General features: G+C 46.2%; 1 protein-coding gene and 1 non-coding gene across 6 annotated transcripts in view; one reads left to right on the top strand and one right to left on the bottom strand.

Annotated features, from left to right (window-relative positions):
* Nucleotides 1–205: 205 nt before the first annotated feature.
* Nucleotides 206–18,146, top strand: part of HEMGN (hemogen) — a 47,528-nt gene continuing 29,587 nt past the window's right edge. For 3 of the 5 annotated variants that reach the window (XM_059657450.1, XM_059657453.1, XM_059657455.1), the window contains exons 1-2: nt 206–558; nt 1,591–1,742. In XM_059657450.1, coding sequence (XP_059513433.1) covers nt 1,705–1,742 — 38 coding nt within the window. In that variant the 5' untranslated portion in view covers nt 206–558; nt 1,591–1,704. Of the gene's footprint in view, nt 559–1,590; nt 1,803–18,146 lie in introns of all 5 variants that reach the window. The other 2 variants (XM_059657452.1, XM_059657454.1) reach the window with 1 other exon arrangement.
* On the bottom strand, nt 10,182–10,245 carry LOC132212882 (U7 small nuclear RNA). The gene has a single exon (XR_009447822.1). It is a non-coding gene; the product is annotated as a U7 small nuclear RNA (small nuclear RNA).

Below are 18,146 nucleotides of genomic sequence, written 5' to 3'. Positions count from 1 at the left end.
ACCATGGAGGGAAAAGGGGGCTGGAGCGCAGCGCGGGTCTCACTACCGCCGCCCCCGGCCGCAGGCCGCACTGCGCTTAAACCGGCGACGCGGCGCAGGCGGCTGCTCCGCTCGCTCACTCACTCGGCCCCGCGCGGCGCCGCTCGCTCGACTAGGTGGCCGCGGTTGCAGCAAGGACGGGGCGGGGAGATGAGGCGGGCGGGCGGGCGGGGCGGGGGTGGGGGCCAGGCGCAGCCCGGGGGACCCGGGCGACTTCCTCCCCTCCCTCCGGTTGCACGTGGGGTGGCTGATGTAAGACCTTCCTCCGGGGGCTTCCCCGCCCACCGCCGAGCTGAGACACCCCCTCCCCCGCCCCCCTCGCCGGGGGCCCAGCTCGCTTGGACGTTGGCCCGGAGGGCTCGTGGGGAGAGGAGGCTGGAGAGTCCGGCTTCGGGGGTCCGTGAGGCCAGGTCCCGCTCCGGAGGCTGGGCCATGCCAGCCCGGCGCCCGCGAAAGTGGGACACGTGAAGGGGGCGCGGGGACATGGGGCTTTCGGGTTCACCCTCCACGCCCCGCGGTGTGAGTCAACAGCCCGAACCCCGCTGTCCTCTCGGCCGGTTGGTCTCGGAAGGGCCGAGAGGGACCCCCGTCGGGAGCGGCATCGCGGTCGCCCCGCGCTGTATCGCGTGGCACCGGGTGGGGTCGGCCTGCGCGGGGACGGGTGCAACTGCGGACGCTTGCCCGAGCCACAGAGAAGCCCTCGGGCGTCCCCGGGTTCAGTGGACGCTCCCCGGGTTTCTAACAGTTAAATGTCGGCTGGCAAGGCAGCAATTAGCATTTCTAATGGGGCCTCGGAGTCTTACAGTTCGTCCCTGGACTTTTATCCCATTCTTCCTTAGGGGGACCCCTGCGAGGTGTGTGAATTCTTGATGGTCTCGGTTTGGGTGAAGCTTGGCAGGTAGCCTTTGTAATGGTCCGGTTCCGAGAACTCCCTGAAAGCCAGGGTTAGAGCATTAAGTTTGCTTTGCAGACCTAGAGTAACAGACCTATATTCCGCTTAAAATAAGTAAATGCATCATATGTCTCATCAGATACCGAGTTATTTCTAATATAGACAAAAGGCTCCAAAGATTGGGAACAACTTGTGAATAGAGAAAAAAATTCTATGCATCAACCTAAGGTTTTCTTAAAGTTAAGACTTCCCCCTCCCATTCTACCTGTGGCAAACAAAACCACTTATATCATTTTTTTTTTAAAAAATGTAATTACTTAAATTTTCAAAGCAAAAGAACGTTTTTAAAAAGGCTCTGGAAAAGGCAAAAACTTTCTGGTATGCAGTTTCCCAAGTCTTAAAATGTTAGTCTTAGCAGACATCTCTGTGACGGGAAAATGGTGAGGGAAAGTGCCCTTCAGGATGTCACACGAGCACTAACTATAAGGTTATGAGAACCACAGGGCCGTGAGATGAAGGCTTTTATGAAAAACTTTGCAAATCAGTTCCATGAGCTCGAAAGCAATGATGGGTCATCCATTTTTAGGGCTTGATAGGTTCTTTCTCATTTAATCCAAAGACACCTCTGTGAAGTAGATTGTATTTTAATCGTTTTACAGATGAGGAACTGAACCTCAAGCTGCATGGCCAACAGGAGGAGGAGCTAGGGTTTAAACCCAGATGGGTCTAACTCTTAAAGCCTGCCATCATCTCTGCGATGCAGTCTGGTTGGAATGAAGTCTGAGCATGGGGGCCTGATTTGGAACATGAGGTAGGAACATCTGTAGAGCACCTTTAACACCAAAAAGAACATGCAGGTGCCATCTTGCAGGTCAGGGGGAGGTGCTGACGGAGACTGGGCCATGGTAGCTCTGTGCTAGAGAGACTGGTAACCTGGTGGCTCATGGGGGAGGTGGTACTGATCCTTAGGGGAAAGCCAGGCAAATCTTGGGACCCTATCCTCTATGACCAACTCACAGGGGTATGAAGGACTCTTTCCTCACAAGATAAATGTGTGTTTTATAAGTTTAAGCTACAAAGTAATTAATAAACATAACCACAATGTCCAGCAAATAGAAAGCAAAAAAGCCAGAGGAGGAGAGACTACAGACCCGGTACTGTCCCCTCCGACACAGCCGGTGCTGGCGTGCACCTCCATGAACAAAGAGCATGTGTTCCAGTGACATGCTGCTTTGTCGGGCTTCACTGCCGGAGGCATAAATAACACGGGCAGAACAGGGTGTGTCTCACTACCCTGCCAGCGTCTTCCACTGGACTGTCAGGCCACAGGCCTGAAGGGGCTGTCACAGTGCCCTGGTTTTGAATATTGCGGTACTTGACGAGTATGCATCTGGGTGTGAGACAGAAGTAGAATATAGACTATCATTGTATCTAATCCATGGTTATTACCATGTTCATGGATTTATGGATTTGAATAAGGACTGGAAGGAATAAGGAAAAGTGAAAACAGCTTATTAGTTTATTAGGGACTCTGAACTATAGATGAAATATTTTTTTACTTCCATTGACACGGTTGTCTAATAAATAATGCAAATGTCAAATAATGCCTGGTTTTGGTCCCTTTTGAGTGTTAAAACTCCCTGTTAATTAGAATGTGTGTGTATCCCAATAAGCTGCAAATTGTCTGAGGGGAACACTCTCATTTGTAACTCCTTGGACCTGCTCTCCTCTCCAGTGCCTCAGCACCATCAGGTCATTGGTCAAACCATCAGATGACCGAATTTTCCACAAATTTGTTGCTGGGAACAAATTTTAATACATCTGAAGATGAGAAGAAATAGCCCAATTCAGGCGTTGATCTAACTGGCTGTGAAATCAGTTTAGCAAAATGGCACCCTTTCTCTTTTGTAAAGACGGTATATGAAGCTAGTGTACAACATAGGAAGAAATCATTACTTTTAAAAAACTAACCGTCCTCTCCTATACACATGTGCATCCATTGCTCAATCTGCCCTCTGACATTCCATAGCATGGTGTGTGTACCTGTTATAGCAGTTAGGCAACACATGGGAGTTGTTGAAGGTTCTAAAATTTCAACTGGACTGTGAGCTCATATGGATATTTCTGGATGATATAAATAGGGAGTAGGAGGCCTGGGCCATCTTTAGAACATAGGTTGTACAAATCTCTGCATTGTAAAATATAGAACATTCTTCTCCCCCCTTTTTTTGTTTTTATAAAAAAGGTTTATATTGATGGGATTCTGACCATTCGTAAAAGGGTATACATTTTAGAGCTTGCTATTGCATTCCTCCTCGTCCCTGATAATGCTGTCAGGTGCTCCAAAATGTTAAATCAGAAGATACCACATGAAGCCTCAATAAGACAGCTTATTTTAACTCAGCTAAATGGGCTAAGAACTCATTAGAACAGTGATGGCGAACCTTTTGAGCTCGGCGTGTCAGCATTTTGAAAAACCTTAACTCTGGTGCCGTGTCACATATAGAAATTTTTTGATATTTGAAACCATAGAAAAACAAAGACTTATATTTTTGATATTTATTTTATATAGTTAAATGCCACTTAACAAAGAAAAATCAACCAAAAAAATGAGTTTGCGTGTCACCTCTGACACGCGTGTCATAGGTTCTCCATCACTGCATTAAAAGAATAGGCTACTAAACATGGTGTGATGGAACCTGAAGAAATAGCTCTGGCTTCCTAGATACATATAAACATACATGTTCCTCTGTATTTACGACTTCCTACTTTAACTTAAAAAGTTGCAAATTATGCAGCTTTACATTTTTATTGTGAATTGGTTCTACTTTTGAGCCTTAGCACTTCAAAATAAAACCTTAACTTTGAGTCAAACTGTTAGTTTTTCTTTTTGTGTCAAGAACTTTGATGTGTTAAAACTAAGTAAAATCCATTTACTCAATCCAAAACAGGCATTAAAAAGAAAAACCCCAAATGCTTTCTTATATTCATTTTAAGAGTAGGATTGGCGCTTTCCGCTATTACCTGAGTCCTGATCTATCACCCCAGGAAGAACTTGCCAATCCTGGGCTTCCCAGGGTGGCATGATAAAGGTTTACTGAGCCGGCTGGGAAGGCTGCAGTGGGGTAAAGTAGGCAGGAATTTTCCCTGGACCTTAGTTGTTTTCCTACCTTCTCCCATGCCTCTGCATTTACCTTTCCTTCCTCAGAAAACCATGGGCAGATTTCACAAAACCCAACAACTCGAAAAGCTGTTCATACCTCACAGAACAGCCCTGTGCTTGGAGCATGGCCTTAAGCATGGATATGTATAAATTCTTTTCCTGCGAACCTGAATTTCCCATGATTTACACCTAGTTATATCACTGAACTTCGCTCCTCACCTTCCTTCTTGTTTTCTGCGCATGCTTCACTGGAGCATCCTTTCACCTGACAACTGTAGTTTCCCCGAACTCAGGCCCAGCGTTGGGCGCCACATGTGCCGAGCCAGCTCAGCCAAGGGTTCGAAAGCCTGAGTGAGGGCGGCGAGAGGATGAAGAAATGACAGACAGACAGAATAACTGGGTCTGGGTCAGTGATGGCGAACCTATGACACACGTGTCAGAGAACTCATTTTTTTGGTTGATTTTTCTTTGTTAAATGGCATTTAAATATATAAAATAAATATCAAAAATATAAGTCTTTGTTTTACTATGGTTGCAAATATAAAAAAATTTCTATATGTGACATGGCACCAGAGTTAAGTTAGGGTTTTTCAAAATGCTGACACGCCGAGCTCAAAAGGTTCGCCATCACTGTCAGGGGTGGGCAAACTTTTTGACTCGAGGGCCACAATGGGTTCTTAAACTGGACCGGAGGGCGGAACAAAAGCATGGATGGAGTGTTTGTGTGAACTAATATAAATTCAAAGTAAGCATCATTACAGAAAAGGGTACGGTCTTTTTTTTTAGTTTTATTCATTTCAAATGGGCCGGATCCGGCCCCCGGGCCGTAGTTTGCCCACAGCTGGGCTAGGTGGATCTTCCTGTGCCTGGCTGAGGCCACAGAGAGAGATCCAGAGGCAAGCTGAGCCTGTATTTTATAGCCAGAGGTAAACAAGGTAGTGGTCACCATAGTTACAATGTTCTTGTGAGTTTCACTTGTTTTGGCAGCACTTGCACCTCCCACAGCCCATTAGCTACCTAGGAAGGATCTAGGGCAGCCGTGGGCAAACTACGGCCTGCGGGCCGGATTCGGGCCGTTTGAAATGAATAAAACTAAAAAAAAAAAGACCGTACCCTTTTCTGTAATGATGTTTACTTTGAATTTATATTAGTTCACACAAACACTCCATCCATGCTTTTGTTCCGCCCTCCGGTCCAGTTTAAGAACCCATTGTGGCCCTCGAGTCAGAAAGTTTGCCCATCCCTGATCTAGGGAGCGTCATAAGGTCAGGCCTAATTGTGCTAAGAGGACTGTGCCCTCTAAACTGGGACTTGTTTTTGGCTTTGCCAACAGGTCAGTCCAAGGCTTAACCCTATAGCCGCGCACTACATAGGTGCTCTGCAAATACGTGTTATGTTGAAAATAATGTCGCATGTACTCAAGAATACTGTTTAGGCAGCTGAGATTGTTGAGACAAAGGGAGAGGGAGAGGCAAATAGATGAAACTTGGGTAAGAATGAGAACTTAGAAGTCTCTAGATGGTAAAAACAGAGGAGTGGAGGGTGTCAGGTGTGTAGGCAGCCGCAGGTCCAATAAAGGGCCCTTGACAAGGGAACCAGATTCCTTTCTGTTCTCTGAGACAGCTGTAGGTGCTAGCCGTCCTGGGGCAGCAAGGAAGAGCTGTGACTATCAAGAGTCGGGTTTAATATTTATTAAGCACCATCTTTATGCCAAGTACTGTGCTTGGGACTTTCATGTATATTGCATTTCAGTTAATCCTGGCAACAGCTCACTGGGACAAGACTATAATCCCCTTTTATTGTTTAGGAAACAGACTTGGAGAAGCCAAGTGGAACTCACATAGCTAGTGAGAATCTGGATTTTTCTATCATTAAGGTCTCACTGTAATTCATTCTCATTACTTTGATCCACTAGTCCTCACAACCGCTTCTGTAAAACCTTTTTGTTTTCTTTGCTTCAAGAAGATTTACATGCGCATTGTCGGGATTCAGGGGAGAAAAAAACACACACAGAAAATAAAATTTAAAAATTAAATTCCTACCATTGAGATACACCCACCATTAAGGTGTATATCCTTGCAGCTTTTTTTCTATATTGCATATAGTTTTGAAAATACAACATTAAGATCAGATTGAAGATTTTTTTTGAGACTTGTTTTTCCCACCTCCCATTACAAAAAACAGTGAGTTAATACGATAAATACGAGTATTAACTTTGCTGAATGTTTTTCCCTTTTATTTTTTATAAATATATTTTTATTGATTTCAGAGAGGAAGTGAGAGGGGGAGAGAGATAGACGCATCAGTGATGAGAGAGAATCATTGATCGGCGGCCTCCTGCATGCCCCACACTGGGAATTGAGCCGGAAACCCCAGGCATGTGCCCTGACTAAAAATGCAGTGGTGACCTCCTGGTTCATAGGTCCACGCTCAACCACTGAGCAACCGTGGCCAGGCTATTTTTCCCTTTTAGAGAAGGATTCTAATGAGGCTTGTGAGGATTACACACGACCATGTGGGTGAAGCTCCTGCCTGGCACAGTGCCCGGCACCCTCCTCTGTGCCCTGGCAGTCACTGCAAGCCCAGTCCCTCCCTCACCCCGGCACCCTCCTCTGTGCCCTGGCAGTCACTGCAAGCCCAGTCCCTCCCTCACCCCAGCACCCTCCTCTGTGCCCTGGCAGTCACTGCAAGCCCAGTCCCTCCTCACCCCGGCACCCTCCTCTGTGCCCTGGCAGTCACTGCAAGCCCAGTCCCTCCTCACCCCGGCACCCTCCTCTGTGCCCTGGCAGTCACTGCAAGCCCAGTCCCTCCTCACCCCGGCACCCTCCTCTGTGCCCTGGCAGTCACTGCAAGCCCAGTCCCTCCTCACCCCGGCACCCTCCTCTGTGCCCTGGCAGTCACTGCAAGCCCAGTCCCTCCTCACCCCGGCACCCTCCTCTGTGCCCTGACAGTCACTGCAAGCCCAGTCCCTCCTCACCCCGGCACCCTCCTCTGTGCCCTGGCAGTCACTGCAAGCCCAGTCCCTCCTCACCCCGGCACCCTCCTCTGTGCCCTGGCAGTCACTGCAAGCCCAGTCCCTCCCTCACCCCGGCACCCTCCTCTGTGCCCTGGCAGTCACTGCAAGCCCAGTCCCTCCTCACCCCGGCACCCTCCTCTGTGCCCTGGCAGTCACTGCAAGCCCAGTCCCTCCCTCACCCCGGCACCCTCCTCTGTGCCCTGGCAGTCACTGCAAGCCCAGTCCCTCCTCACCCCGGCACCCTCCTCTGTGCCCTGGCAGTCACTGCAAGCCCAGTCCCTCCTCACCCCGGCACCCTCCTCTGTGCCCTGACAGTCACTGCAAGCCCAGTCCCTCCCTCACCCCGGCACCCTCCTCTGTGCCCTGGCAGTCACTGCAAGCCCAGTCCCTCCCTCACCCCGGCACCCTCCTCTGTGCCCTGGCAGTCACTGCAAGCCCAGTCCCTCCCTCACCCCGGCACCCTCCTCTGTGCCCTGGCAGTCACTGCAAGCCCAGTCCCTCCCTCACCCCGGCACCCTCCTCTGTGCCCTGGCAGTCACTGCAAGCCCAGTCCCTCCTCACCCCGGCACCCTCCTCTGTGCCCTGGCAGTCACTGCAAGCCCAGTCCCTCCTCACCCCGGCACCCTCCTCTGTGCCCTGGCAGTCACTGCAAGCCCAGTCCCTCCTCACCCTAAGCCGTGGCCAGATCTTGCTGGTCTTCTCAGGAGTGTAGACGTCCTGCTGTGGCCATCAGTCCTCCACCTCTGCTCTCTGTCCTTCGTTTCCTGTACTTGCCCTGCCCCTTGGACTGAGGAAAGGCCTCACTCCAAACCAGTGTAAGTTTTGCTTCTCAAAAGGGGTGAACTAATTTTCTGTTTCATGCAATCCTTGGTCGCTCATCATGAACTGGGAATGTGCTCCTGAGCTAGACTGGAAAATATCTGAGTGGTCCCACAGTGTGGATATGCTGCTCCTCCATGATTAACCACTGTCCCCACCTTCTGGACTATCTCCTCCCTCACAGGGGTTTCCTTGTCCACACAGAACTACCAAGAGTCCTACTCCTGCTGACTGAACTTTCCCATCTGTTCTCAAGCTTGCTTTGCCAGCTCTGGCCAGGCCAGAGGCCCCTTGGTGGCCATGCAAGGTAGTCCTCCCTCACTCTAGACTCTGACACTCCTGAGGTAGTATGTGTGCTCGCTAATTTTCTAGTCTCATTTTGGTAAAGGCCAAACGTCCCAAATACCCTCACACTCTTACTTATTTTTCCCCCCACACTCTACTTCTTGAAAAGCAGGGCAGGAGCACATTTCTAGTTGCTAGATGAAGTGCTGTCCAATTCATGAATCATCTATTAAAGCCAATTAGATCTTTAAAGAAAAGAAAAAATAATAAAGAAAGAAGGAAAGCAGGGCAGCCAGATTTCTTTTTATGTCTATCTATGTATATACTATAGAAAACTTGGAAACTATGCTTAACAAAGAGAAGAAAATAAAAATCTGAATTCAGGACTAAGCACACACTGATCACGTTTTGGTGTCTTTTCCTCCAGTCTTTTCTCTATACACATATGGCACTTTCTCAAGTCTCAGATTGCCAGAAGCATCATCTCATTAATAACAGCTTTTCAGGGAGGCAGCAAGGGGGAAACCCACTACGTTAAATATTCATAGTGATTATAAGACATCCTTACTTCAGAAATAGTAGGTAGTAAAAAAATAAACTATCATAGTACCTAGGAAATACTGTATATATTACATTAAATTTTTTAAAAACAGGATGATACTGTAACTTGCTTTTTTCATTTAACAATATATTATGAACATAGTTCCATGCCATTTGAATTGTCCTGTACAATATATATTCCTTGATATGCTCCTACAAAATGAAAATAGCTTTTCTTTTTCTGAATATAAAGACAATGCATATTCATGTAGCAAGTTCATGCAATGCAAAAAAAGTATAAAGAAGAAAATAAAAACCAGTCTAAATCCCATTACCTACTGGCAACCACTGTTAATATTTTTGTGAATATTTTCTCCATGAATGTATATGCATATGTAAATATCTATCTACCTATCTAAAATCCTAATATGCAAATAGACTGAGCGGCAGAACAACCGAACAACCGGTCACTATGACATGCGCTGACCACCAGGGTGCGCGTGCGGAACATGGCAGGTGTCGGCTACAGCGGGATGGTGGAGAAGGTGAGCGGGGATGCCAGACCAAGGCGGGGTGCTGGTCACTGTCATCTAGGCGAGCCTCTGGTTACTGAAATTTTTCTGTTCTGATGTGCCATGGTCCCACCCGGTGCTCACACCTGCTGCTGGCGCTGGCCCTTCTCACACCCGCAGCCGGCGCTGGAGCCGTTGCTCGCACTCACTGCCGGCGCTCAGCACCAGCCCTGCTCGCACCCACTGACAGTGCGGAGTAATTGGGGCCAGCTCCAGCAGGGGGTGCAAGTGGGGCCAGTGCGGCAGCTTCTGGCTCCAAACACCCCTGAGGGCTTCTCCACGTTCCCCTGCTCCTGAGGAGCGATCAGAGCAGCAGCCGCCACTCGCACCCGTTGCTGGTGCTGGCCCCAATTGCTCTGCACAGTAAGCGGGTGTGAGTGGTGCCGGCATGGTGACGGCAGTGGCGGGAGTAGGGCTGTCGGCAGAGAGGGGACCAGGGGCCGCGGTGGGAGGGGCCGGGCGGGGGCATGGAGGATGGGCCAAGACCCGCTCCTGTGCCCACCTCAGCCTTGTGGCCCACAGTTCCTTTTTTTTTTTTTTTTTTTAAATATATTTTACTGATTTTTTACAGAGAGGAAGGGAGAGAGATAGAGAGTTAGAAACATGATGAGAGAGAAACATCAATCAGCTGCCTCCAGCACATCTCCCACTGGGGATGTGCTTGCAACCCAGGTACATGCCCTTGACCGGAATCGAACCTGGGACCCTTCAGTCCGTAGGCCGACGCTCTATCCACTGAGCCGAACCGGTTTCAGCCCACAGTTCCTTTTAAGGTGCATGAATTCGTGCACTGGGCCCCTAGTATATTATATGAATGCGTAAGTGGTACTTTGTAAGGTGCCTTTTTTTTTTAGGGAGGACCTTTTGGTATAAAACCAGAAGACATAGTAGGCAAATTCAGAAAGAGCTGTAAGCATTTGTAACATGCTTTTATTTTTTACTTCTCAGTAAATCATAGAGTTTCCTCCAAGTCAATAAATATGTCTAGTTCATAATTTATTTTTATTTTTTATATTTTATTATTTTTTAATTTCATCATTTTTAAAGTCTGTGTCATATTTCACTGTATGGATGTAGCATAATTTATTTACCTGGTCTACTACTGATTGACATTTAGGTTTCTTCCAGTTGTTCACCATTATACATAACATCTTTGTGTAATTAGCTCCTTGAAATAAATGCCTAGAAGTATAATTTCTGAATCCAAGCATGTGTATGTATTTCAGATTTGGATATGCATAGCAAATTTCACTTCAGTGGCTGTACTACTTTTGCACTCCCATGAACAGTGATTAAGACTTCCCTTTAAAAATGTTTTTGTCAATCATTTTTCAACTAATGACAAAGGCAAAACCTGTGTGACAAGATAATTCAATGTGAAAAGAACAGTCTTTTCTAAACATATGGACTGGGACTATTATATATACACATGCAAAAGAAAGAAGTTGAACACCTACCTCACACCATATACAAAAATTAATTCAAAATGGGCCATAGATACCCTTGGCAGTGTGGCTCGGTTGGAGCGTTGTCCTATACACCAAAAGATGGCGGGTTCAATGCCCCATCAAAGCACATACCCAGGTTGTGGGTTCAGTCCTTAGTTGGGGTGCATATAGTAGGCAACCTATCGATGTTTCTCTCTCTCTCTTCCTCTCTCTAAAATAAATTAAAAATGGATCGAAGACTTAAATATAAGACCTAAAACTGACTTGGAAGAAAACAAGATAAATCTTCATGACCTTGGATTACATATAACACCAAAAACATTAACATACTAGAGGAAAAAAAAGAGATAAATTGGACTTAAGCAAAATTGAAAACGTTTGTGCTTCCATTGAAACCATCAAGAAAGTAAAAGACAGTCCTGGCCAGGTAGTTCAGGTAGCTTGAGTGTCATCCCATACACCAAAAGATTGCGGGTTTAATTCCTGGTCAGGGCACATTCCTAGGTTGCAGGTTAAATCCCTAGTCCAGGCAGGTACTAGAGGAAACCGATCGATATTTCTCTCTCACATTGATGTTTCTCTCCCTTCCTCTCTCTCTAAAATCAATAAAAACATCCTAGGGTGAGGATTAAATATACATATATATATTTTAAAAAAAAATAAAGTAAAAGACAATGCATGCATGGAATGGGAGAAAATATTTGCAAATCATGTTTCTACTAAGGGACTTGTATTCAGAATATAAAAGAAATATTAGAACGCGACAACAAAGAGACAACCCAATTAAAAATGGGCAAAGAATTTGAATAGACATTTCTCCAAAGAGGATATACAAATGATCAATAAGCCCATGAAAAGAAGCTAAACATTATCAGGCATTAGGGAAATACAAATCAAAACCTCCATGAGATACTACTTCACACCCACTAGGATGGCTATCTTAAAAATGGACAAGTGTTGGTGAGGATGTAGAATCCTTGTGCATTGCTGGTGGGAAGTAAAATGGTGAAGCTGCTGCAGAAAACAGTTTGGCAATTCCTCAAAAAGTTAAACATAGATCCAGCAATTTCACTCCAAAGTATAAACTCAAGAGAGTGAAAATATATGTTCATGCAAAATTTGTTCGCATATGTTTATAGCAGCGTTATTCATAATAGCCATAAGTTGGAAACAACTAAAATGTCTATAAATTGATAAATGGATAAACAAAATGTGGTATATCCATACAATGGAATTTTTTCAACCATAAGAAGGAATGAGGTACTGATACATGCTACAGCATGGATGCACCTTAAAAATATTATGCTATGCCGAAACCGGTTTGGCTCAGTGGATAGAGCGTCGGCCTGTGGACTGAAGGGTCCCAGGTTCGATTCTGGTCAAGGGCATGTACCTGGGTTGCGGGCATATCCCCAGTGGGAGATGTGCAGGAGGCAGCTGATCGATGTTTCTCTCTCATCGATGTCTCTGACTCTCTATCTCTCTCCCTTCCTCTCTGTAAAAAATCAATAAAATATATTTAAAAAAAATATTATGCTAGCCCTGGCTGGTTTGGCTCAGTGGATAGTGTCAGCCTGAGGACCAAAGGGTCCTGAGTTCGATTCCGCTCAAGGGCATGTACCTTGTTGCAGGCTCCTCTCTGGCCCGGGCCCTAGTCGGTGTGTGCAGTAGGCAACAATCAATGTGTTTCTTTCACACTGATGTTTCTCTCGGTCTTTCCCTCTCTTCTTCCACTCTCTCTAAAAATCAATGGAAAAATATCCTCGGGTGAGGATTAAAAAAACATATCTATATATATAAAACCCTAATATGCAAATAGACCGAATGGTAGAACAACTGAACAACCAGTTGCTATGACATGCACTGACCACCAGGGGGTGTGTGCAGAACTTGGCAGGCGGCAGAGCGCAGAACATGGTGGGCATCGGCCATGGCAGGATGGTGGAACAGATGAGTGGGGTGAGCCTCTGGTGGTTACTGGAAATTCTTTGCTCCCACGTGCCGTGGTCCCGCTGGGTGCTCACACCTGCTGCTGGCGCCCAGCGCCGGCCCAGATCACTTGGCACTGTCAGCGGGTGCAAGCGCCGGCTACAGGCCCCGATCACCCCTCAGGGCTTCTCCACCTCCCCCTGCTCCTGAGGGGCAATTGGGGTCAGCAGCTGCCGCTCGCACCCACTGCCAGCGCTGGCCCCCCTTGCACCTGCAGCTGGCGCCAGAGCCACTGCTTGCACCTGCTGCTGGCGCCTGGCACTGGTCCTGATCGCTGCTGCCCCGATTGCCCCTGAGGGCTTCTCTATCTCCCCCTGCTCCTGAGGGGCGATTGGGGCAGCAGTTGCCACTCACACCCACTGATGGTGCCGGTCCCACTTGCACCTGCTGCTGGCACAGGCACCAATCACTCAGTGCAGTCAACTGTTGGTGAGGATGTAGAATCCTTGTGCATTGCCGGTGGGAATGTAAAATGGTGAAGCTGCTGCAGAAAACAGTTTGGCAATTCCTCAAACTGTTTGGGGTCGGCACCATCAGCAAGTGGGAGCAGTGGGTGTGGGGCTGCTGGCAGATATGGGACCAGGGGCCTCAGTGGGAGGTGCCGGGAGAGGGCACAGAGGATGGGCCAAGACCTGCCCCTGTGCCCACCGCAACCTCGCGACCCACAGTTCCTTTTAAGGTGCACAAATTCGTGCACTGGGCCCCTAGTATATACATATAATGCTGGCCCAGCCGGTGTGGCTCAGTTGGTTAAGCATTGTCCCATGAACCAAGAGATTGCCAATTCGATTCCTTGTCAGGGCACATGCCCCGGTTGTGGGCTTAATCCCCAGTAAGGGGCATGCAGGAGGCAATAGATTGATCTAAGTTTCTATGGCTCCCTCTCCCTTCCTCTCTCTGAAATCAATAAAAACATGTTAATAATGATTATGCTAGCCTAGCCCAATGGTCGGCAAACTGCGGCTCGCGAGCCACATGTGGCTCTAGGGCCCCTTGAGTGTGGCTCTTCCACAAAGTACCACATGCGGGCGCTCACATACAGTGCGATTGAAACTTCGTGGCCCATGCCCAGAAGTCAGTATTTTGTGGAAGAGCCACATGTAGCTCATGAGCCGCAGTTTGCCGACCACTGGCCTAGCCAGTTTGGCTCAGTAGATAGAGCATCAGCCTGGAGACTGAAGGGTCCCGGATTTAATTCCGGTCAAGGGCACATACCTTGGTTGCAGGTTCCAACCTGGGATCCTTCAGTCTGCAGGCCAACACTACCCACTGAGCAAAACTGGCTATGGCATCAAATTTGTTTCATTCCAGTTATAATATTTTCATTTCCAAGTTCTCTTTCTTGTTCTTTTTTATTTTTATTGATCTTAGGGAGGGAAGGAGGGAGAGAGAGATCGAGAGAGAGAGAGAGAGAGAGAGAGAGAGAGAGAGAGAGAGAGAGAGAGAAGAAACATCAATCTGTTGCCTCTCATAGAGCCCCAACCCAGGAAGGAACCCAAAACCTGGGTCTCAAAGATCATATAGCTCAAATTCTAACAGACTCAAACATGAACTTTGGTGCCAAGGAACTCACCTTTCCCTGAAGGGCTTTGTTCCATTTCCATATTGCGCAAATCATTAGGAAACTTCCTTAGGTTGAACTGACATGTTGACTTCATATAACTAGAGTCCTAGCTTTGCTCTCTGAGCTACAAAACACACCTGTATTCTCTCTGGCCAAGTTTGCAAACTGCTGAAATGTGGGTATTGGACCATGTCTTGTTGGCTCTTTATAGCATTTAAAAATATCTCAGTTATTTTCCAACATTAAAACATCATGAGACTTTTTACATAGTAAACGGTTTCTGGCTTCTCTTGAAAGATCAAAAGATCCGTGTAGTTGCCTCCCCAATACGATTCTTCCCCTTTTTTTTAAAATAAGGATTAAAAGTTTTGTACCATCCCCATCCTCCCTGACTCAACCTGTGTGCATTGGGAAAGACTGATTACCGAGCTCCCCCCGCCCCCACTCTTGGTTCTAGGAAACAGAATCTGTGATGGAGAGTTGCATGCAGAAGTTTATTGGGGAATGCTCTCAGGTTATCCACCTATGGCAACGTGAAGAAGACAGGGTGAGCATGGAAGAAGCTGACCACCACAATAATTACAACTTAGTAGTTACAACCAAGGCCTCAGCTGATCCCACGAGGACCTTAAGAATGGGCATGCCCTTCAGAGTTGTCCCAAATTGAAATAAGGGGGGCAGGCATTTGTATTCTCACGTTAGCCAGTCACTGACTTCCTGCTTCACTCTGGGAGCGGGTGTAAACCAAGTGTTTCCTGAGGCTGAGAGCAAGAATATTCCCAGCAGCTGAGTCCTGCTGAATCAAACCAACCTTGAAGCTTGAGTTGCCCTGGACTTTTAGCGTGAGCTTCACTGATAGGTCAGTTTTTCAGTTGTAGTGACTTGCAAATGAACATACCTTGACACATTCTGCCAACAAGGAGCTGTATTTTTTGGCAATAACCTGCTGAGTGGCAGCTGCCTTCCTTTTAGATGGATCACTTGGTTTCCCTTTCTTAGTGCCCACTAGGCTTTTAGGAGTGGTAGCAGAGAACTAAATTCTAATCTAATAGTAGGATGTCAGTAGATACTGTCTAAAGTGGAAAAATCAAGAAATAGCATCAGCCAAAACCGGTTTGGCTCAGTGGATAGAGCGTCAGCCTGCGGACTGAAAGGTCCCAGGTTCGACTCCGGTCAAGGGCATGTACCTGGGTTGCGGGCACATCCCCAGGAGGAGATGTGCAGGAGGCGGCTGATCGATGTTTCTCTCTCATCGATGTTTCTAACTCTCTATCTCTCTCCCTTCCTCTCTGTAAAAAATCAATAAAATATATTTAAAAAAAAAAAGAAAAAAAAAGAAATAGCATCAAAGGCAGATTTTTATAAAAATATGCAGGTAAACATCAAAAGAAATTACCAAAAGAGTTGGTGGTAGTTGCCTTTGGGGAGATTCCTATAGGTGGGATAGGACAAGAGACCACAGCTGGTTTTTGTGGGAAGCCTCAAAGTGCCCTTCGACTTGAAGCTCGCCGTACTCCTGTTGAGAATGCATGCTCCAGTGCATCTGTACTGTGCTCTGACTAACCTAGCACCCAGGCCTCCTGCCTTCCTCTGGCCTTTATTCTGGGTAGGGGATTCCTAATGGCTGGTTGAATAATCATCTTAAACCACCCTTTCTCTCTTGATTAACTTATTTGCTCTTATGCATCTGGGAGACTTCTTTCCCTACTCCTGATCTCTCCCCTTAAGCTCCACGTTCATATTTCTTTCACAGAGCACCTTGGAGCTCCCCTGCCCAATCTCTAGCTCACATGAGGAGATAACCAGCTCTGACACTCTATGAGGTCTAAAAAAGAGATGGAAACATTTAACAAGTCATAAGAATGTTAAGATTATTATTTTTCCTTTTTTCAGAAGAAACAGGCATTTATTGGCCACCAACCATGTGCCATATTTGATACCAGATGCTATCATATGGTTTTGCTGTTTAACATCTTTTCACGGCCTAAAGTTTTTGTTTCCTCAGTTTAAGCATCTATAAAATGTATATAAAGTTGGAATGCCTTTTTAAAAGTACTTAACACAAAGTTATTAATTAGCACCATATTTGGATTCGTGTGTGTGTGTGTGTACTGGGCATTAAGGATAATAAGAAAATACTCCTATCCTTAAGAGTCACCTCTTAGGAGAGAAGACATATGAACAAAAAGTGATATTTAACTGCAGTTACAATGTGCCAAGATCTTATATCAGGAATATGATATAAGGAATGCGACCAAAGTACTGTAAGAGATTGGGTTCCCTGGAAACAGAATCTGTGATGGAGAGTTGCATGTCCCTCTTCCCCCCCCCACCCCCCCAATAACCTAGAATGTTAGCAGAATAAGAAAAATGTTTCATTACTTTAAGAATGTAGTTATTGAGAGACCTGGCAAAGAGAACTTCCAGGAAAACTCCCAAGCAACTTAAAGTCTGGATGGGAAGAGCCTCTCATACAGCACAATGTGCAACCTTTACTTTTTAAATTTTTTTATTGTGGTAAAATTAATATAACATAAAATTCACCATTTAAACCATTTTAAAGTATACAATTCAGTGGCATTTAGTACATTCACAGTGTTGTGCAAACACCACCACCACTACCTAGTTCCAGAACATGATCACTCCCCCAACTGGCCTCCCCTTGTCCCTGACAACTGTGTATCTGCTTTCCGTCTCTATAGATTTGCCTGATCTGGACATTTCATATAAATTAACTCATGTAATATATATATAGCCTTTCAATACTGTTAAAAAGTCAACTGAGCCCTAGCTGGTTTTGTTCAGTGGATAGAGCATTGACCTGCGGACCGAAGGGTCCCAGGTTTGATTCCGGGTCAAGGGCATGTACCTTGGTTGCAGGCTCCTCCTGGGCCCAGGCCCTGGTCGCTGCATGTGCAGGAGGCAACCAATTGATGCATTTCTCTCCAATTGATATTTCTCTCTCTTTCCTTTCTCTTCTACTCTCTGTAAAAATCAATAGAAAAATACCTTGGGTGAGGATTAAAAAAAAAACCAAACCACACAAAACAAAACAAAAGCATACCCTCAAAAAAAAAAAAAAAAGTCAAATGACATGAAAATAATTTTGATTTTCGGGACCTCTGGAAAGAGTATCAGGATCCCTGAGAGGTCTGCAAACCAGACTCAGAACTGCTGGTCAAGGCGTGGGGCGCCAGCCCCCTTTCAACGACGCCTCCAGCACAAGGGGATTATCATGTCCCTATGTCCAACATGAGGCCTCCCCATCTCAGTGTCTCATCTCCCAGGAAAACTCTGTCAGCCGCTTTCTGCAAAGTTGAGATCAGAATATAGTAATGGCTTCACATTTAGACTGCTCAAAGGAACCAAACAGCCAAATGGGGTCACATTTTAATTTATTAGTGATAAATCTGAATGTGGTTTAAAAAACAACAACTGTACCATAAACTTATTTCCAATAAAATTCTGATCACTTTCTGCCACTATCATTACATTTATAATCACAGTAATTATCTTTTACCTGTGATGAGAGACATCATGTACTTTTGAGCACCAAGCAGCAGCAGTGCCATAAATTGCTAGCCCCTTTCTCCTCTAATGATCCCAGCTTATTTTATTCTTCAAGTATTCTTCTCAGAGAAATTAGCACACTTATTATCCAGCATATTCAAATGTTAATGTGCACGCTGTACTGGTGCTGTTATGAAACCCATTTTGCTCAGGAGCTAAAATTATGTTGCCATTCTGCTTGGTGCTAGAGGTTCTGTGCTTGAAACCTGTTTCCCACATGCAAAGAGCCAAGGTTACTTAATTAGAATG

Source organism: Myotis daubentonii, chromosome 11, assembly GCF_963259705.1.
Source record: "Myotis daubentonii chromosome 11, mMyoDau2.1, whole genome shotgun sequence".
Lineage (NCBI taxonomy): Eukaryota > Metazoa > Chordata > Mammalia > Chiroptera > Vespertilionidae > Myotis > Myotis daubentonii.
Note: the sequence above shows the minus strand (reverse complement) of the source record. Positions and strands in the feature narration are given on the sequence as shown.